Here is a 21,732-nt window from a genome sequence, read left to right as displayed (position 1 = left end):
TAAAGTCCCCTTCCCACTCTTTGAGCCAAATGGCTCTTCTGGCAGAATTCAGGAGAGCCCCAGTCTTGGCGGATGCTATAACAGATCCCACTGCCGCGTCTGCCAGATAGGCTACTGCTTTCCCTATTACTGAAAGGGAATCTTGCAAGTCTTGGGTTTTTGTCTGAGGCAGGTTTTTGTTCAGTCTGTCGAACCAACAGAAGGCATTCCTTGCCACACAGGAAGCAGCTAATGCTGGGGCCATTGCTGAAGCATTGGCATCCCAGGCCTTCCACAGTAGGGACTCTGCCTTACGGTTCATGACATCCTTTATGCTGCCTGTATCAACAAAAGAGAGGTCTGACCTTTTAGTAACCTGTGCCAGTGGTGCATCTAGTTTTGGATTTTTTAGAAATGTTTCTTTTTCTTTAAAAGGAAATCTCCTTTTCAACCTATTTTCTGGCCGTTGCCACTGTTGAAGGATTAATCCCTTTAGGGATTGGTGCATAGGTAAAGCTCTAGAAGGGATCTTCCCTAGTCCTTTGTAGAGTCTATTCTGGGCTGAGGTTTCTTTTGGCAGATCAGGTATCTCTTCAGAGGCATAAACTGCCTGAAGGAGCCCTTGCATGTTTTCCGAACCAAACAGATTTCTAGTTGGCTCTGAGTCCCTGTCTCCCTCACCTTCTGAACTGGTTTGGGAGTCTGAGCGGTTTTCCTCTGCTGATAATCTACTTCTAGGCTGAGCTGAAGGGAGATTTTGGGATGAGGGTACTAGACCCGTGGGTCCTACCCTGGATAAACAGCTTTCCTGTGAAGAGGTACCCTCCACTACAGGAGGTTCCCTGTGTTCTGAGGTTCCTGGAGTTCCAAAATGAAGAGCGTACTGACTGAATTGTAGTCAGCATTTCTTCTTGTACAGACTTTAGGAAGTCTTTCATTAGGGCCGAGGATTCTTTTCCTGCTAATTTGTAGATACACTTGTAGCAGAAAGGCTTGGTGTGGGAACTGGTCATTCTATCAGCACAATTATCACACTTCTTAGAGGCAACGGAGCCTGATAAGGCTGGTGTAGTAGTAGAGGTCTCTTGAGAACCGCTCTGGGACTCTGGAAGACAGGATACAACATCAAATAAGTATCACTCTTCCCAATTTACATGTATGAACACCATAGAAAAGGACACTGAGTAAGTCCGACTAAGGTTAGGGAGAAGGGATTTTCCCAGGCATTTCTATGTCAATAGCCAGCAGACTTAGAAAAAACACCATCAAGGATACATTGCAGCACTTACCCTTGTTCCGACCTGGGTTTGGCTGCTGACACCTGGCCCAGCCCCTCCTCCTTTCCCGGAGGGTGAGTTGTGGAGGGCTTCATCTCCCTTGCAGCTGTCCGGGCTCCTGTAGCCTGGGAGTCTGCTTTACCGCTTACTAGCGGTTCTGGCGTCTCCTACACTTTCCTCTTCCGCATCCATGCGGTAGCGTCCTGACGTTGCGCCGGAAGTTCCGGTCTGAGGACGAGGCTTGAGACGCCCGTCCGGCGGGCTTTTCAAAATTTTTTCTGTGGAGGAGAGCTGCTGGCGCCGGAGACAAACCTAGAGGGGCACGCCAGGTGACCGAAGGTTTGCAAGCATGGGGGCGACCTGTGAGAAGCCTGAGGAGGCGGCATGTAGAGCTCAGCTCTCACGGCAGTTTGCTGAACCTGGCTCACAGGGGGACCATCTGACTTCCAAAGTCTGCAGGTCAGTGAAAACAACAAATGTTTCGTAGGAAGAAACACAATCTAAACTGAGGGGCAGAGGGAAGGGTGGGGCCTTTTAACAACTGTGATTGATTGTGTTTCCGGTAGGAGGAGCCTATCATCTCTCATGTTTGGGCCGTCCTGGAAGGCGAGGAGAGAAAAATACCTTTTTCACCAATAGTTTATCACTGGCATGTGGTGGGGTCTGCTATTGGGCATGACTAACTTTAAGAGTTCATAATTGGACACAGATTCACGTCCCCATAAAATTCCCAAGCAGGATTGTAATGCAGCAGGATTGTAGATGATCAGTAGAACGAACGGTTTGTCTCCCCTACATTATGTAGCCAGTCAAAATAAAAATATGTATGCCAAAAGTTCCCTTTCTTTTTACATTTAGATATAAAAGATTTATGATGGGTTAAATACACAAGAAACACAAGTGAAACAGTCTAAAGCACCTGCTTGGAAGCATTGTTCTCTTCAGCTAAACTCTCCGGCTCTGTAATAATCTGAATAAGTTCCTGGACTTTCTGTAGCGAGTCATCATTAGCAAATTCTTCATCCACCAGCCGATTCTCTTCATAGTAAGTAATGTCTAATACAGCCTGTAAAAGAACAGGTATGTTACATTGTGGGAAGTATGCAGCAAAGGTTCTAGGATTAAACTATAATAATTGGGAAAAATTTAGAATCCTAACACACTGCAAAATAAAACACAAGTCAGCTGTGCGTACTGCAAAGGTTTTCACAAACCTTGTTGTAGATTCCTACCGGCTCATGGGGTGGTATTCAATTAGCTTTTTCCATAATTTGGGACTTAAGATTGGCGGCAAAATGGGGTACTTGGAAGGTGGTTCTGACTCCTAAACAAAAGCAGGATGTACTTGTAGGTGGTTGGTGCAGTAGTTGGGCCACGGGTGCCTTTTGGGGTAAAGCTACGGGTGACTCTTTAAATCGAGCTACGGGTGCCTCTTAACAAAAACAAAAAAAAATTACCAACTCAACTTAACAGCCAGCCTGCAACAAACCCAATTGTATGTGCTCCTACTATGGAGACTGTCAAAATTTATAGCGTTAGGACTGCAGAGAACACCGGGGTTCCTTGTTGCGGCCTCTGCAGCTTACGCATGTATTTGCAAACTAAACCCCTGTTTTTAACGTGTATTGTTTGACAGGACAATTTGGTTTGTTTCAGGCTTGCTGGTAAGTTGAGCTGGGAATTTTTCTTTGTAGTTGTTTGACATGTGCTGCCCTTCCATGTGCTCCTTGCTGTTAAGGCCAGTTATAGGTTGGGGCGGGTGCCTTTTGAGGTGGGGCCTCAGCCACCTTTGGAGCTGCTCCCCTTGTAACAAAAGACAGACCGCAAGTTAAATCACTTCATCAACATCAATATAGTCTTTAGTGCTGAAGGGAATAACCGCTAACAGTTGCAACCCAAAATTGAAAAGAAATATTGTACTAAAAACACAATCAAAAGGAGCTCTGGGAACAATAAACGCAGGTAAAATATCACACATGGATATATAGGAACACTGAGGCCTCAGCAATTTAAAAAGTAATACCTAAAATATATAAGATAATAATATGACCAAACAGTGATGAAGTTCACCAAGCCCCTCAGCCAAAAACACTTCCAAATGAAAATTAATTGTAATTGAACTGCAGTGTTCTCACGAATCATCTCCCATTTGTTATGTGAACTAATAAGTCAAGAATGCACAACTCAGCATGGGGCCTAAAGTGATTGTAAACTCTAATTTTATTTTTTTCAATAACAAAACAGGTTTATACTTACTTGCAGTAAAATGTAATTGGACAGAGTGGCCCCGAACCTCCTCTCCTCACGTCCCCCACGGGTGCGCTTGGTTCCGGACTAAAGAGAGCAAAGGCAGTGGCACATCCAGCTAAAAATCTTAAAAGTTTATTTATAAATTGAGCAATGACGAAGCACAGGTGTGTGAAACGCGTCTGCTCAATTGTTCTTTGAACTGTGAGTGCATGTCATGTCATTTCTTCTCATGGATTTATAAATAAACATCAAGATTTTTAGCTGGATGTCCCGCTGCATTTGCGCTCTTTTGTCTCCAATCCATGGTTGCGGACCCTGGCAGGCACCCAGCGCTCTATAGACAGCTACCTGGTTCCACCTATGGTGGTGTAACTTTTGATGGTCTGCCTTGAGCGGTGCAAACCTTTTTGTGCTCTTGGTTCCTCCTCTTCTTGGTGTGCCATCATAGAACGTTATTTGCTATGGGGACATACCTGTAGGTATGCTCTCAAACTGCGCTGCCTGCATCCATAGACAGAAAGCACTGCTTGGCCCTTCCAGGGTTGATGCGTCCCGGCGAAAAAAAAATCCCTGCAGGTTCGTCCCCACCCGTTGGGGCACTGTCGTGGCGAGGCCTGGGCGGACCACAACCTGCGCACGCTTGTAGGCCAAACTGGGGTACCATAAGGATCTAGATTATCCAGTGCGAAGCCCAGCCCGGCTGTCGCTTGGAGTTCACCAGGAGGATCCCCCTGACTAGCTAGCGTTAGTGAGTGAGAAAATAAAATAAAACATTTTTCAAAGAAAAAACAAAAACTGAGACCGGAGTCCCAGCAGGGTATCCTAGTCCTACTCCTAAGCTAGGCAGCAAGAAACTGAATAGTAGCTCTGAGTGTCTGAGGGTAATGTCTAGAGCGGGGATCCTCAAACTACGGCCCTCCAGCTGTTGCGGAACTACACATCCCATGAGGCATTGCAAAACTCTGACATTTACAGACATGACTAGGCATGATGGGAATTGTAGTTCCTGAACAACTGGAGGGCCATAGTTTGAAGACCCCTGGTCTAGAGGGACAGCCCCCTAAGGTGTGTCTAAGTAAAAGCTTTTAATGAAGTTTGCACTACCTAGCCTGCTCCTGCAGATGGCGCCATTACCCAATAGTGAAGAATACTTGGGAAGGACTATGTCTGTCAGAGGATGTAAGAGAAAATAAATTTTTAGGTAATACTGTGTGAACATGTAACACATCTAAAATTATAGTATCTCACAAAAGTTTGTACACCCCTCACATTTTGGTAAATATTTTATATCTTTTCATGTGACAACACTGAAGAAATGACACTTTGCTACAACGTAAAGTAGTGAGTATACAGCTTGTATAAATGTGTAAATTTGCTGTCACTTTGAAATTTGGATTAGTAAAAGCTCACTTTAAAAAAGAGAAAAAAAAAACAAACATGTTATACTTACCTGCTCTGTGCAGTGGTTTTGCACAGAGCAGCGCCGATCCTCCTCTTCTCAGGTTCCCTGACACTCCTGGCCCCTCCTCCTTGCTGAGTGTCCCCACAGCAAGCGACTTGCTATGAGGGCACTAGTGTGTACTAGCTTTCAAGCTGCTTCTGTGTGTTCATAAGACAAACAGAGCACAGCGGGGCCCCGCCCCATCCTCACTTCCTGTGACGGACAGCAGCAGGAGCCAATGGTTCCCACTGCTGTGTCTCAGCCAGTGAGGGTGGAGAGTCCCAGGAAAGCCGCTGCTCTCGTGCACATCGCTGGATCAAGCTGGGGCTTGGGTAAGTATTAAAGGGGGGCTGGTGCACAGAGAAGGTTTTTTTTAACCTTCTTGCATACCAACCACTTTAAAATCCATATGTCTTTAGCTGGAAGAATAAATTGCCATTTATTCCTGTACAATTAGAATGATTAATTCCACAGACAACATTGTGATAATACTTCACCTGACTATAAAGGCGCAAACATGATAATCTGTTACAGTTCTGGGTGTCTCTGGAACACGTGTCCTTCAAACTCTGGAGTGCTGCAGATGCCTTTAATAAAAGTGGATCTGTTAAACAAAGAAAAACAGGCTTTAGCGTGGAAAGCCAGCCAAAACGGATTTATTTAGTTTTGGGTTTACCAGGGAAGGGTTTAGACATTTGATAGTACTGAAAACACCCGCCTGCGCTCAAGTGTGGTGCTTAAACTCAATTGATCTTCTCTGTATCTGTTCTGCTTCTAAGTCTAGAATGCAACCACACTTTGCTGCCCTCTTAGGGCTGGGGTAGTCCTAATGCAGTGGACACTGAAAACAAAAGAAAGGGAGCACCAGCCTAGCACATTATCCTTGTACATCATTTATTGATAAGATCAAAGCAAATATTATACCTACAAACCTATTTATGAACAAGCTCATCAATATAATCCACTAAATCCAGAAACTACAAAGACCTGTTTGGCTTCTTCACGTGAAAGAAAGTTTGAGCCTTGGTTCTGGCGTACCGGTTTCTGGATTAAAGTAGTTTTAAAGGCTCAAGGTTTTTTACCTTTATGCATTCTATGCATTAAGGTAAAAAACCTTCTCTATGCAGCAGCCACTCCCCCCCCCCCAGCCCCCCTTATACTTACATGAGCCCAACCACGATCAAGCGATGTGCATGAGAACCTTGGCTCTCCAAGGACTTTCCCTCCTCAATGGCTGAAGCTGCTGCTGTCAATAACAGTGAGCCAGTGAAAAGAGAGAGGGGGCGGGGCCTGCTTGGGTGCCCCAATAGCAAGCTGCTTGCTCTTGGGGCACTCAGCAGGAGACCCGAGAAGAGGAGGATCTGGGCTGCTCTGTGTAAAACCACTGCACAGAGCAGGGAAGTATAACATGTTTGTTATTTAAAAAAAAAAAAACATTGCCTTTATAAAGGTGACCAGTTTTTTTGTTTTTTTTAATTAAATCAGGGGACATTTTTTTTTGTTTTATTAATAGTAATGGCAGCAATCATGACTTATAGCGGGACTGCAATATTGCGGTGGACAAATCGGACACTAAGAGACACTTTTGGGGGACCAGCGACATTACTACAGTAATCAGTGCTAAAAATATGCACGGTCATTGTACTAATGACACTGGCTGGGAAAGGGTTAACGTCTAGGGCAATCAAAGGGTTAAATGTGTGCCTAAAAGTGTTTTCTTACTGTGGGAGGTGCTTTTACTAAGGGAATGCATAGATCCCTGTCACTGCTTTGCAGGAACACAGGATCAATGTCTTCCATACTGACAGAACAAGGATCTGCCTTGTTTACATAGGCAGACCACCGTTCTGCCTGTGTACAGAAGGATCAGCGGGTGTCGGTGGACATCGAGTCCGCTGCACCCGCCGATCAGCTCAGATACCCAAAAATCAGGGCCGGATTAAGAGCATCATGGGCTTGGTGCTGAGGATTTTGAAGGGCCTTAAGGGCCGTGCCTTGGCATGCACCCAGAGGAGGAAGGGTGCAGCCATGCATGCCTAATTCAACATGGGATGCTGTCTCTGAAGCCCATAAACACATCCATGCATCGGCAACTGTCCCTCCTTGTCCGCCCTTCGTGCTGTGTGGGGAGGTTCTGAGGGAGCTGCCTGGGGAAGTGAGCATAGAAGCCAGACTTCTGTGTTTACAAGTGACAGAAGAGCGGTAACAGTGAATATGGTCAACCCGGGGCCTATATTAAGGTAGGGGCCTGGAGCTGCAGCTCCAATAGCCCCTACGTTAATCTGGCCCTGCCAAAAATGCAGGATCATACATACATACATACATACATACATATATATATATATATATATATATATATATATATATACACACACATACATACATTAGAGCTGCATGATTAATCGTATGAAAATCGCGATCTCGATTCACCCCCCCTGACGATCTAAACCTGACATTTGCCCGATTCTTTGCATAGCTGCATAGCAGAGAGAACAGCTGTGGAAAAAAAAAAAAAAGCCTCCCGGAAAACGCCTATCAGCATTAGTCTCCCAGTAAGTATAAACAAAAATGATTACATTGTATCTTTCCTCCCACAAACGCCTATCAGCATTAAGTCTCCCAGTAAGTATAAACAAAAATGATTACATTGTATCTTTTCCTTCCCTCTGCCAGGGAGAAAGGAAGTTTAACCTCTTAAAGACTAGACCTTTCTCTGACACTTGTTGCTTGCAAGTTAAAATCAGTTTTTTTTTCCTAGAAAAGTACTTAGAACCCCCAAACATGTTATATATTTTTTTTAGCAGAGACCCTACAGAATAAAATGGCGATTGTTGTAATATTTTATGTCACACTGTATTTGCGCAGCAGTCTTTCAAACGCAATTAATAGACTTTAATGAATAAAAAAAAAAACGTAACAGTAAAGTTATCCCAATTTTTTTTTGTTACACAGAGAATCGTGAGAGATTTGTGATCTTTATTCCAAGCTAAAAAATCGTGATTCTCATTTTGGCCAGAATCGTGCAGCTCTAACATACATACATACAGTACATACACACACACACGATCCTGTAACACTAAATCTGCTATGGGGTGATCGGCAACTGGTTAAGTTCATCAGCATTATGAAAACTCACAGGCATGGGGAGCTCTATCATGGCTCTGGCTGGCAGTGCTCTGTCACAGTGTGTCACATACCATGGCTGCTGGGTGCTGATTTTGTTAACTCTTTGACCAATATTTTAACAAAATCAGCACCCATGTTATGTGACACACTGTGACAGAGCACTGCCAGCTAGAGCCATGATAGAGTGCCCCCTGCCTGTGAATTATGATACCATCCATGATGCCTGAGAGACAGACACAGTGCAATGTAGTCCATTTGCAGCCACCCCAAAGCTCCCCTGTGTTGAAGCCTTGAAGGCACTGGCAGCCCCACGATCGGATCGGCTTCTCCTCTGTTCCTGCTGCTGGACACTGTCCGCTGAGCTCAGCTGCCTCTCTCTGCCTTTCGCCGCCGCACAGCCGCCCCAGTCCAACTCTCCAGCACCGGCTACAACTGGGTGGGGCGCTGAGCAGAGCGGAGGAAAATCACTCTGCCGGGGAAGGCAAGGAGGTGGCTGGCCTGGACTTGAGCCAAGGAAGAATAACCTGCGATCAGGAGCAAGCGGAATGGGCATGCACCTGAAATTGAAGAAATAGTCCCTCCGCTCTGACCAGCACATGATAATCAGAAGGGGGCACAGATAAAGGAAAAAATACACCCCCCAAGTAGCAGTGACTGTCTTTGAAATTGCCCCGGCCTCTGTACAAATCCAATTCGGGGACAGACTTGATCCGAGGACAGTGTCCTCATTCCGGGGACGTCTGGTCACCCTACTTTAAATTGATGATATTTGCTTTTACCTTATCAATAAATGGTGTATAAAGATAATGTGCTAGGCTGGAGTGCCCTTTCTTTTGTTTTTACAGTGTGAAGGATTAGACATCTTTCAGGTCATTAGTGCTGGCAGTGTCCCCAGTGCCAACTGGCTAGATTTTCCCTCATCATTTCTATATCAGTGACCATTAGACCTGGGGGAGGAAGTAAGGGGAAATCTCTGCAACAGTAATGCAGAAACACCTGTTGGGGGGTTTTACACCTTCCCCGCTCTATTCAAAACACTGGAGTTCTGCTTTACGATGACAATTTAAATATTCTATTAAAGCCTCCCTCTGATCTGCATTAAGTGGGTTTTCATTACCATAGACTTGTATGGGAACGCAAAGCCTGCTTGAAGCCAACAAAAGGCCCAAAAAATTATTTCTGTCAGAGTTTCAATGAACTTTAACCCAGGGCTGTTTTTGCCATTGTTTTTTTTTTGCACACGTTAAAAAAAAATAATAATTTTAGGCCTGAAGACTACATAAAACCCCCAAACATTATATATTTTTCTGCAAGCAGAAACCCTAGAGAATAAAATAGTGATAACTCCAGTTTTATTATGTCACACGATATTAATGCAAAGTGAATTATAGGGTAAACAAAAGCAATAAACGACCCACATTTTTGGTAAAATATAAAAGACAAGGTTACACCGAGTAAATAGTTACCCAACACGTCAAAACCTTAAATTTTCGTGTGCCCGTGCAATGGCAACAAACTTCAGCACCTTATATTTTCTATAGGTGACGCTTCAAAAGCCCCCTATAGGTCATCAGGTTAGTGTTACAATAATTGCTCTCACTCTGGCCTGCTTAACTTTTTTTTTTTTCCCCATCACATCCCCTATGTCCCCAGGTCCCCTATGTAATGATTTTTAGGTGACAGCTTCTCTTTAATGAGACATGCAGAGTCAAAAGTCCCTGTATGTCTCCTCTAGGCTTCACTGAATGTATTGCAATCTATCCATTCCCGGCCATGCTAGCAACGTAAAGTGACGTCATACAACCTACCATGCCAGTCCAGGGCCCACAAATCAGCAAGCAGAGCCTGGAATACATGGCGGGAGAACACGCCGATACAGGGGATGTATGCAGGCAGCCTAAATGCGCAGGAGTCTACCTGTCAGTTTTATACATAATCCCAGTGGCTGCAGGCAGCAGATTGTGTGTGAAACCCCACTCTGTCAGGTCCGTATGATGTACGGACCTGGCAGCGAAGGGGTTAAAGGGTAAGTTCACATATTTACAGTGAAACATGTTACTTTTGAGCAGCCCCCTGCACCCCCCCCCCAATCACAGCGGGCAGGGAATCCTCTCCCCTCATCCACTGTCACATTTTAAAGACAGCAATGCTTTCTGGGGCTCTGCCCACACAGCTACCTCATTGCTTCACAATGTTCTGTGAATGAATAAACTACAGGTCCCATTTTCCACTGCAGCAGATGGCTTGTAGTTATCAAAGAACTGTGCTGGTGAGCGCTCTCGTAGTTCATCGATTCTTCCTGCTCTTCAGTAACTGTCTGCCCGGTATGAAGGTACAGGCAGGCAGATGTATAGAGTATCTGCAGTAGGGCTGCAACTAACGATTATTTTGTCTGTCGACTAATCTAGCGATTATTTTTCCGATTAGTCAACTAATCTAATGATTATTTTTATTTTATTTTTTTTGTTTAATTGAGTGTTCTTTTTTTGATTAGCTAATTAATCCTTTGAATAACAAAAAGTACAGACCCCTCAGTAAGCCCTCCCACCTAGTACAGACCCCTCAGTAAGCCCTCCCACCTAGTACAGACCCCTCAGTAAGCCCTCCCACCTAGTACAGACCACTTAGTAAGCCCCCCCTCCCAGTGCAGACCCCTCAGGCTCACCTGCGATCACATGCTGCTGCTGGAGTGGCGCGTGACGTCTCGTCTGTGTGGGACAGTGGGAGGGATCATCGGCGTTGGCGGCAGTCTGCAGCCACAGAGAGTCAGCTCAGTTGATGCACCGCCGCGCAGGCGCAGCCGCCCCGGGACGTCATGCTGCTCACATCGGCTGCCGTAGAAGAGACGGACACTCTGGATTGGAGCGCAGCGGGGGCCGGGGGAGGGGCAGTGCAGCCTGCAGCGGTCCCAATCAATGCAGCGGCCCGGCCGGCAATGCGAGCAGGGGGCGTGTGACGTCACGCGTGACACGTCGACGTATTTCTGTAGTCAACGTAATCGATTACGTCGACACATCGTTGCAGCCCTAATCTGCAGGACCCTGGCATTGCACCCACGCTGAACCACGTGCTGGCTTTTGGCTTCTTATACCCCACAGGGACACCAGAAGCAAGATTTTCCCCATCAGCTTTGCCATCCCAGAGGCTGGACCTGGAAACTTGATGTCGCTGGTATTCCTGAAAAATACAGAAAGCAGGTAATGATTCACCTGCATAAAACTCTGCTGCAGATGGATTAAGACTTTAACCACTTGCCGACCACCCGCCACAGATATACTTGCGGCAGGCTGGCTCGGCGAATCGTCGTACCTGCGCCTGCACCCACTAGGCAGCGGGGATGCCGCCAGCACCCGCGATCGCTCCCCGCTGAGAGGGGAGGACAGTCTGCTGTTGTAAACACAGCTGCCCGTTCTCTCTGAAATGATCACAGAGCGCCTGTGATCCTTCTTTATAGGATCCCAGGTCTCTGTGGTCATTTCACAAGTCCCTCCCCCATACATTTAAAAAACCCCCCCCAGGCTCACACTTAATCCTTTGATCACCCCTGGGTTAACCCCTTCCCTGCCAGTGTCATTATTACAGTAACAGTGCATATTTTTAGCACTGATTACTGTAGTAATGTCACTGGTCCCCCCAAAAGTGTCAAAAATGTCAGTTAGGGGTCTGATCTGTCCGCCGCAGTATCACAGTCCCGCTAAAAATCGCAAATCGCCGCCATTACTACAAGAGAAAAAATTAAAAATAACAAATCTTTCCCCTAGTTTATAGACGCGATAACTTTTGCGCAAACCAATCAAAATACGCTTATTGGGATTGTATTTATCAAAAAATATGTAGCAGAAAACAAATTGGCCTAAAAATAAAGAAAAATTTTGATTTTAAATGTTTTTTTTTTGGAATATTATATAGCAGAAGGTGAAAAATATATATATTTTTTTTTTTTTAAATTGTCACTCTTTTTTTGTTTATAGCGCAATAAATAAAAATCGCAGAGGTGATCAAAAACCACCAAAAGAAAGCTCTACTTGTGGGAAAAAAAAGGACAAAAAATGTTATTTACGTACAGTGTCGCAAGACCGCGCAATTGTCCGTTAAAGTAACACAGTGCCAAATTGCAGAAAAATAGCCTGGTCATTAAGGGGGCAAATCCTTCCGGTCCAGAAACGGTTAACAAACTGAATTTACAATGCTATTTAACGCTGTATATGGACTGTTGCATATTTTAGGGTTCTAAATCAAAGGCATTCTGCAAAGTTACCTGGTAAGGTGCCCTGATTATCCCACAAATACAGATGTTGAAAGGCTGAACAAGTAGTATAAAACAAAAAAAAAAAAAAAACAGGATTTCTTCTCCATGAATGTGGGAAACAAAGGGTTATTCCAGGAGTTTATAGTGAGCAATAATGGACTATTTTTATTACTTTCAATGCTATGAATATTGTATAAGGTGCTATACTAAGCAATACCACAAACATTGCAAAGGAGGAAGCTTTAATAACTGTAATTCTTTAGTTAATATACTAGAGATGTATAGACTTCCTGGCCTTCAACAGTGTAGGAATCACTGAATAAGAAAGACCCCTATCCTTCAACAACTGGCTTTCAACAGCCACACTGTTAAAGCCAGCGACTGCAAAGCAGAATGGAAGATCGGCCCTTGAGACCGCAGATCTTCCCTCTGGCTACCAGTGGAGCCGCATCCAGCGAAGCATCGCCTATGTACAGAAGGGCTTAGACCATTTGGTCCATTAGCTCTATTAGGCCCGGTGAGAGCGTCTCCATTTCCAAGTCACCTTTCAGACACTTCGACCATTTCGTTATGGTCTGTGATACCAGAGTAATCACAAAGAAGGGTTTCAGTATTGAGCCCGCTATCACATGCAAATGGCGGGACAGAGGCACAATACGTCTATACACGGGGTCTGTAAATACCGGGGACTCCTCCACCGGAACCACAGTAGACTTGTTTAGTCTGGAAACCGGATGATCCACCTTTGGTGGGGTGCAGGTCCATCCAGCAAGAACCACATCCATGAAGGGGTTGTGCCTTTTAAAGCGCTTAGGCACCACTAACATTTGGTTGATGCGCCCCCACTGTTCATTGCCAATGTTGTCAAAAATTTCCCTACAGGGAAAAACCAAAAGACACCTGCATCCCTGACACTGTAGAATCATCCACCATTTTAGGGATTCCCGCACTGACACTATAAGTGCCTCCACCAGCGCACTTTCCCGTGTGGCTGATGCGGACACATCCTCCTTGCCATCAGAATGCGAAGACGCAGATCCACCAGGATGGCATGTGTTCGCAGCGGCAATATCTACCAGGGGAAGGCATAGGGCGCTTTCTATTAGTGGCATTTTTTTAAAACTAAATCCACTTTTGACACCATGTTTTCCAAAACTGCTGTAATGCAGACTGTGACCTGGAGGGACCCACAACCGCACTGAGGGGGTCTGTGGGTGAGATTTGGTCCACCAGAATGACTGGAATCCCCTCCGCCTCAATTCTGCGCGGAAGTCTCAGCAGGAGTTTCAGCGGTGGAAAGGCATAGATCAGCCGATAATGACCCCAAGGAGCCACCAGTGCATCTGCGGCGTCGGCTAGGGGGATCTTGTGACCAGGCTACAAACCTTTTAACCTTCTTGTTGAGCCAAGAGGCCAACAGTTCGACATTGGGTGTCCCCCACTGAGCACTCAGGAGATGAAACACCTCCAGGTGTAGAGACCATTCCCCCTGACCCAACATCTAACTGCTCAGGAAGTCCGCCTGCCAGTTTTCCACACCTGGGATGTGGGACAAAGTTCTCTGCCCAATTCAAGATCTCGGCCACCACCTGGGCCGCTAGGACACTCCTGGTGCCCCTTTGACGATTGAAGTAAGCAAAGGCCATGGCATTTACCGATTGAACCCTGACTGGACAACCTTGTAGACGATTTGTCCAGTGACAAAGGCAAAGCTTTATTGCCCTGAGTTCCAGAACATTGATCAGTAGTCTGGACTCTTCCACTGTCCAAGACCCCTGGGCACACAGCTTCTCCAGCACTCCTTCCTAGCCGGACAGGCTGGTTTCCGTGGTGACCACGGTCCAATACAATGGAAGGAAAGACTTGCCCTGGTGCAATGCCAACAAGCGAAGGCACCATAGAAGAGCAGTCTTTGTGTTGTGACTCACCTAAATCATAGAATCCAACGACTTTGGATCTTTGTTCCATTTGACCATAATTTCCTTCTGTAATGACCTGGTGTGGAACTGAGCAAATGGGACCGCTTCGATGGTCGACACCATCAGGCCTAGGACTCTTATGCAAGTTGAGGATGGTACCAGGGGTGATTTTGCGAAATGGATGGTCCAGCTGAACTCTTGCAGAGTCCTTGCAGTGATTGCCAAATCCCCCATTAGAGTTGAATGAGAATTTGCTCTTAACAGAAGATCGTCCAGGTACCCCAGAACCGCAATCCCCCTCTGACGTACAAAGTGCCACTATTGGAGCCAACACTTTTGTGAAGACCCTGGGAGCAGAGGCGAGACCAAAGGGTAACACCACAAATTGGAATTGCTCCTCTACCACAACGAAGCGAAAAAAACGCTGGTGTCCAGCGTAGATAGGGATGTGTAGATATGCGTCCATGATATCGATAGAGGCCAACAGGTCTCCCTGATGTAGGGACGCCATCACCGTGCAAACAGACTCCATTCTAAACTTCTGTACCCGCACGAAGCGGTCTAGAGCTTTGAGATCCAGGATTGGACGCACTTTGACACCCTTCCTGGGCACAGTGTACAGGTTTGAATAAAACCCCTGAAAACTTTCCCGAGAAGGAACCGGCACAATCACTCCCTGTGACAGGAGATCTTGCATCGCCTCTTATAGATCCGTTAACAGATCTGGAGATAGGCAGAGGTTGGACGGGAAGAAGCTGTCCGACGTTCGGGACCTGAATTCGATGTTGTAACCCGATCAGATCAGTTTGTGAACCTATTTGTCCTGAATCAAGGAAGTCCATGGTTCCAGAAAAAAACTAAGACATCCCCTCACCCCAGAAACCGGTGAGGGCGTCCCTTCATGCAGACGAGGATTTGTCCGCAAAACCGGATTGGCCTGTTCTCGGCTTACCCGACCATGTCTTCTTGGAACCCCCAGAAGACCTGAATGGCTATCTCCTTTCTCCTGCGACCCAGAGGTACGAAAGGGCCGTCTATGTGCAGTAAATGAAGGCCCCCGTCTATTAAGTGGTGCCTTGCCCTTGGTGGATTGGGGAAGAAGAGTACTTTTCCCACCCGTAAGGCCTTTGATCAACTCATTCAGGGAGGATCCAAACAACCTGTGCCTTTCAGGAAGCCTGGTCTGCAGACCAGCTTTTTAGCCACACCATGCGTCTAAAAGCAACCTCCATCGCAGACATGAGAATTGCTTACAGGGACCCTAGTTACTTACCACCAAAACGATATGGAGAGATATAGAAAAGTTCTGTGCAGAAAAAACGATCTGGCACAGGAACAAGAAATACCTGGGTCATGTCTAGAGTTATCCTAGCTTCTCCCTGCTGTCCAGCGATTGTGGACTCCAAGAAAATGGCCACCCCATGCATTCATATAGGGGAAACTACCAAAACATGGCCGCCCATGCATTTCAATGGGAAAATGTTTACATTGATGCAGAGCAAAACTACAGCAAAATGGCGCCCCCACGGCGTGCAATGCAGTCTCCAGGACCCCCAGGGGGTCATTAGACAGTGGCATCGGGGGGGACCCCAGGAGGGGCCCCCACCAGGATAAACCTCCCCCCGCCAGAACCGCCGCAGCAGCCGCAATACATCCACCCCCCTGATGTTCGCCTGCTAGAGGTGGGGAAAGCCTAAGGGGGGGCTTGGTATTACCGAGAGGCCAGGAGAACTGAGGAATACCTGAGGGTCCGACTTTCCCAGGGAGGGGCCCACGTCCACCCCAAGACTGCCAGAGAAATGAGGGGACACTTACTCACCAAACAAACAGCATCAGGTGGGCACCACTTCGAAAAGACTACCTCTCCACGTGGGGTGGGGGTGCTGAAGGCCAGGGGGTGGAAAGGGTCGAGGACTCTCAATGGAGAGGCTGCAGAAAAGCATGTAGTGCGTTTTTGCAGCAATTTGCGTTTTTTAATCTGCCCAACAACAAATTGGCCAAAAAAAAAAGCATAAAAAATGCAAAGCAAAAAAAATGCAAATCGCAGCAAAAGCACTGCAGAAACGGATCAAAAGCAATCTGCAAAGTGTGAACCAAGCATTAGCCTTGTACACACGATCAGATTCTCGGACAAGTTTTCTTTTGTTTTTAGTTGCACGCTAATCTCATATGGAAAGTGAAGAGGTTACTTTCATACAAAAATTCTCGTACGACAGAATTCAACTTCAGAAGTGATGTCATGCGTTTAATTGTTTTGTATGTATTCTTTAGTTTCTGAGCATGCCTAGTCTGGCTCTTATTTTTTTTTTCAGACGAAAACTGTACTAATTAAACGAAAATCGGACGTTGTGTTGACATACGATAAAAATTTTATAGCCTTCACATTCAGTTTTTGCCCTACGAAAATTCGTAATCGGCTGTCAAAAGCACTATACTAACAATCCGAAAATCGGCAGATCGTTCTTCGGACAAAATTTTACTTCCGATTTTCTTATCGTGTGTACAGGCTGTCATGCTGGCCATACACGTATCGATTTTTAGATGAGAAATTTCATACAAAAAATCTTTGTACATTCGCTGAATGAAAGAATGCCAATTGAAAATTTCACTTGCTTTTAACATTTAGTTTTAAAATGAATGTAATTTCTGAACGAAAACCACATAATACTGTCTGAAAATTCCTTTGACCAAGAAGTTTTCTATTCTGCTCCTTCGAATTTTCCCATCACTGTGGTCGAAACCGAACGCCGATTTGACCCCACTAATAATTAGAAAATCGAACGAATGTGCCACCTGCCTATGACAAGGGAGTCTGTCATACATAATATATTACAGTTCTGTCTTAAAATCGCCAAAACAGTCTTTCATTTTTTTTCTTATTTAAATAAAAAATTGGATCTGAGTCTGGGGATATTTACCAGATTCAATCTCCTAATAGATATACAGTATAGCTCTTCTGTCTGTTATTCTCAGATTGGATTAGAGATTTTACTCCCTAACCATATAGCTGGTTATTTTTTATCTACCACTGCATATAGATTAAGAACAAAATTGCCTTTTTTTTTTTTTTTAACTTTACATATTAACTAAATTATACACCGCATTTTTTTTAAGGTTATTATCCAAATAATCAAAACAATAATCGACCAACTAATTGATTATGAAAAAAAAACGTTCGTTGCAGCCCTAATTGCTTTTACAAGCAGTGGGAGGGGATGTCCGAGGATGTCTCCTGCTGCTTTCCACGGCTTGCTGGGGCTCTCCCGTCCCACCGGAAGAGCCAAGCAAACAAGATCGGCTTTGATCGGCTCTCCTCTATGGTATCCTGGAAGCAATGACCTGACATTACTTACAATGTACTCGGATGTCAACAGCGCCATTTTTTAAAAAAATCAAAAGCATTTGAAAACACCAATATCAGTGTTTTGAATGCTTTTAAGGGCAGAGGAGGGATTTGGGGTCTGATAGACCCCAGATCTCTCTATAAAGAGTACCTGTCACTGCCTATTACTGTCACAAGGATGTTTACATTCCTGATAAAAAAAAAAATTGAAAGCAACAGCGTAAAAAAAAAAAAAAGAAAAAAAGTAATAAAACAAAAAAAAAAAAATATGATGAAGTGCCCCTTCACAAAGGCAAACTTGAGCGTCGGTCCTGCACACAAACCGCAATTGTCCCACACAAGTGAGGTATCACCGCAACTGTCAGATCATGGGCAGTAATTCTAGCACTAGATCTCCTGTGTAAATTTAAAGTGGTAACCTATAAAGGCTATTAAAGTGTCGCCTATGAATAGTAAAATTTACATAGTTCGTCACTGTTGCACAGGCATGCGCAATTCTAAAGTGTGACATGTTTGGTATCAATTTACTCGGCGTAACATCAGCTTTTATACTTTACAAACAATTGGGTTACGTATTGTTATTTTTGCATTGAAATTAAAAAAGTGTATTTTTTCCCCAAAAAAATTTAGTTTGAAAAACCACTGTGCCAACACTGTGTGACATAAGAAAATTGCAAAACCCACCAGTTCATTCTCTAGGGCTACTTCTTGAAAAATGTATCATGTTAGATCATGTTTGGGGGTTCTAATGGCACTTTTCCACTGCAAGTACCAGCTTTGCTCTACTCGGCCCTGCCTAGCCCGGTTTGCTTTTCCACTGCTGGTACCGCATGGTACGGTGTTGGAACGGTACGGTACGGTATGGTTTGCTTTTCCACTGTTTATAGTACTGATAAGTAGAGGGCAGGATTACTCTGTAGTTGCACCGCCTCTACTGCCGTGACATCATCCTAATCTTAGCATAATCAATGACAGTGATGATTATTGGCCTTGTAGTGAGGACCAATCAGGCTGCATGGGAGGGGTTGTGGAATTTAGTACCGGTACGGTACGCTTGGAACCACAATCGAGGTGGTACTGTTTTTCAGAGCCGTACCGTTCGGTTCCATGCAGTAGAAAAGCGCCGCCGTACCGTACCGAACCGTTCCTACACCGTACCATTTGGTACCAGCAGTGGAAAAGCATAAAAGCGAGCCGTACCGTTCGGTTCCATGCAGTGGAAAAGTGCCATAAGTAGTTTTCTAGCAAAAACAAATTGATTGCGACATGTCAACAAAAAGTGGCAGAAAAGGCCTGGTCTGGAAGTGGCACCGCGTCCCTTGTGCGGATGCCGGTGTTCCGTGAAAAAACCCTACCCGTGAAAATTCCCTACCCTTGTCACTTCCTGTGGACGTATGTCATTCAACAGCTGAGCCGCTTACCACTGCGCATGCTCACAGCTGCAGAGGGCAGAAAATTTTCACGGGGTAGTGTTTTTTAACGTTACACCGCATCAACTGTTGCCGCGCGTACATTAAATCATCTCAGCTCCAACCCGTCAAACTTCCCTGATCTCGGCTCCAAAATGTAAAAGCAGTGGCGGATCTATGAAGATATAAATCACGGAGCCGAGATCATGTGGGACGCCGCACCTGCTGATAAATGAAGGGCGCCCGCAGGGAAATCTCAGAGTTGGAGCGGAGATGATTTAATGTTGTGGCAGCCCATTCGCTGTGGGACGCGCGGCAACAGCTGATATATAACGTGGTGTAACCTTGAAAAATACTACCCCATAAAAATTCCCTACCCTCCAGAGCTGTGAGCATGCGCAGTGAGAAGCTGTTCAATGACGTACGTGCAAAGGAAAAGACGAGGGCAGGGAATTTTCATGGGGTAGGGTTTTTTAACGTTACACAGGCTACCATAGTAGAAATCCAAAGTCCTCTGACCTCCCCATACCCCGCTGTGATAACTTCCGCTCATGAGAAACGATCTATGCATGGAGGAGGTGGACCTTCGCATTATCTGCCTGTCCTCCATTCATAGAGCACTTTTCATTAATGGAAGCTATTATACAGCTTCTAGAAATGGAGGGAGCAGAAAGGGTGGGCATAGGCAGCACATTTCCATTGTGCTAAAATAAAGAAGATCAAGCCTGAAAAGTACAAATGAGTGCAAAAAATAAAAAAATAAAAAAAGCTCCAAGTTGGCAGCACAAGCTCACGTTCTGGTGTGACATTTGTGCGAGTGCGGCGATCGCATGGAATTCGGAGCGCACTGCTCCTTCATTACATGCGATCAGCTGTTCGGATGCGAATTCAGCCATACACTTGTATGGCTGAATTGGCACTGTATCCGCACCAAACTCGCACAGGACACTTTTTTCCAGCCGCATCAGGATCGGATCGCACAGTGGTTCACACTTGTGCGATCCGATCCTGTGCGAACTGTAAAGATCGCACTGCGATATGCGATCAAACTGGGGGTGTGGTTAACATTTAATTGACACCCCCTGCGTATCGCATATGGCAGTGTGAACTGCCAGAGGTGCGTTTGCGATGTGGGAACAGGCTGCGAATTCGCAGCCTTCCCGCATCGCACAAGTGTGAACCGGGACTCAATGGCGGCTGATAATTGCGCCGCTAAAGCAATGTGTTGTTCAGCAATGAAGGTTTTGCAGCGTTAACATATAAAGCGATAATCACTCTCAATGCATTTCTATGGAAATTTGCCCCAAAGGTGGAAGGAGGAAGACTTGTAGCAGGACCCGGTGTTCCGTGAGAATTACCTACCCCGTGAAAATTACCTACCCCTCGTCACTTCCGGCCAGAAAGAGCTGAGCAGCGCAGCACTGCGCATGCTCAGAGCCCCGGATACGTGATGGAAGAACAGAGGAGCTTACTAGTGCGCATGCGCACTAGTATGAAACGATCACGGTGTACCGTGAGAAAAACCTACCGACGCGGCGCTTACATAAAACAGCTGTGCGGCAATACGAATCATCTCCGCTCCTGTCCCGGTCACTTCCCTGCTCTCGGCAAGTAACTATAAAAGCGGCTTTCGGCTCCGTGATTTATGTTTTCATACAGCCGCTGCCGCTTTTATATTTACTATCCGAGATCAGGGAAGTGACCGGGACAGGAGCGGAGATGATTCGTATTGCAGCCCAGCTGTTTTAATGTAACCGCCGCATTACATACAGTGCGGAGAACCGGAAGTGACGAGGGGTAGGTAATTCTCACGGAACACCGGCCCAATGCTGGAGCACTATTATCACCGACTCCAATAGATGAAATGGCGAGCTGCACTGCTGGCATTAGCTATTAATCTCTACTACTAATTCACCCACTGGACATGCACCTTAGGAAGATTGTACAATGGTCAGGCCATGTATGCAGGGCTGTCTGCAGTCTGTATACAGTGTAAGCAGTGCAGGGACTGCAGATTACAGAACATAAACAAAGGAGAAGGGACATTCTGATCCCTGGGTTATGAAGCCTTTGTCTCCCCCTTCAATGATCTGGTGTCCCCACACTTCCTGTTTATGTTGTCACCTGCAAGCTATAGAAGGCTGAGCAGTGCTCATGTCTCATGAATGATCGATCAGATCACACCCTGCCTCCCCCCTCCTATACAGATCTGTCATCTAATGTCAGCCCCCCCATCACCTCCGCTACTCACCGTCACTGTCCGCCTCCAGCAGCCCCGCCAGCCTCCGCTGCAGCTTCTCTGCTCTATCATTCCATTGCGGGCTGCTGGACGCCGCCATGTTGGACGGGCGAGTCATGTGACGTACGGTCATGTGATCAGCGGTTCTCCTAGCCTGTCACCAGTGTGTGTGTGTGGTGTCAGCCCTGTGTTCTCTTCTGTGTATTAGATAATAAAATGTTCTGTATAAACTGACCGCCTAGAGGAGAGTGTATATACATTATAGTGTGTGCTCTGCTATAAATACACCCTTTAACCACTTCTGGACCGGAAAGATTTGCCCCCTTAATGACCAGGCCATTTTTTGTGATTCGGCACTGCGTTACTTTAACGGACAAACCTGTACCTATGTCCTTTTTTTCCCACAAATAGAGCTTTCTTTTGGTGGTATGTGATCCCCTCTGCGATTTTTATTTTTTTCACTATAAACAGAAATAATAGCGACAATTCTGAAAAAAAAA

The 21,732-nt window shown here is 45.7% G+C and overlaps 1 protein-coding gene across 3 annotated transcripts in view; it reads right to left on the bottom strand.

Annotated features, from left to right (window-relative positions):
- Window positions 1–21,369, bottom strand: part of RIMOC1 (RAB7A interacting MON1-CCZ1 complex subunit 1) — a 42,603-nt gene extending 21,234 nt beyond the window's left edge. The window contains exons 1-3 of one of the 3 annotated variants that reach the window (XM_082262454.1): window positions 21,245–21,369; window positions 5,445–5,551; window positions 2,176–2,322 (exon numbers count right to left, since the gene is read on the bottom strand). In XM_082262454.1, coding sequence (XP_082118580.1) covers window positions 2,176–2,322; window positions 5,445–5,551; window positions 21,245–21,365 — 375 coding nt within the window. In that variant the 5' untranslated portion in view covers window positions 21,366–21,369. Of the gene's footprint in view, window positions 1–2,175; window positions 2,323–5,444; window positions 5,552–21,231 lie in introns of all 3 variants that reach the window. The other 2 variants (XM_082262455.1, XM_082262456.1) reach the window with 2 other exon arrangements.
- Window positions 21,370–21,732: the final 363 nt, after the last annotated feature.

The sequence above is a fragment of the Pelophylax lessonae genome (assembly GCF_965119305.1).
Source record: "Pelophylax lessonae genome assembly, chromosome: 1".
Taxonomy (NCBI): domain Eukaryota; kingdom Metazoa; phylum Chordata; class Amphibia; order Anura; family Ranidae; genus Pelophylax; species Pelophylax lessonae.
The sequence above is the reverse complement of the archived record's forward strand: the minus strand, read 5'-3'. Positions and strand labels throughout refer to the sequence as shown.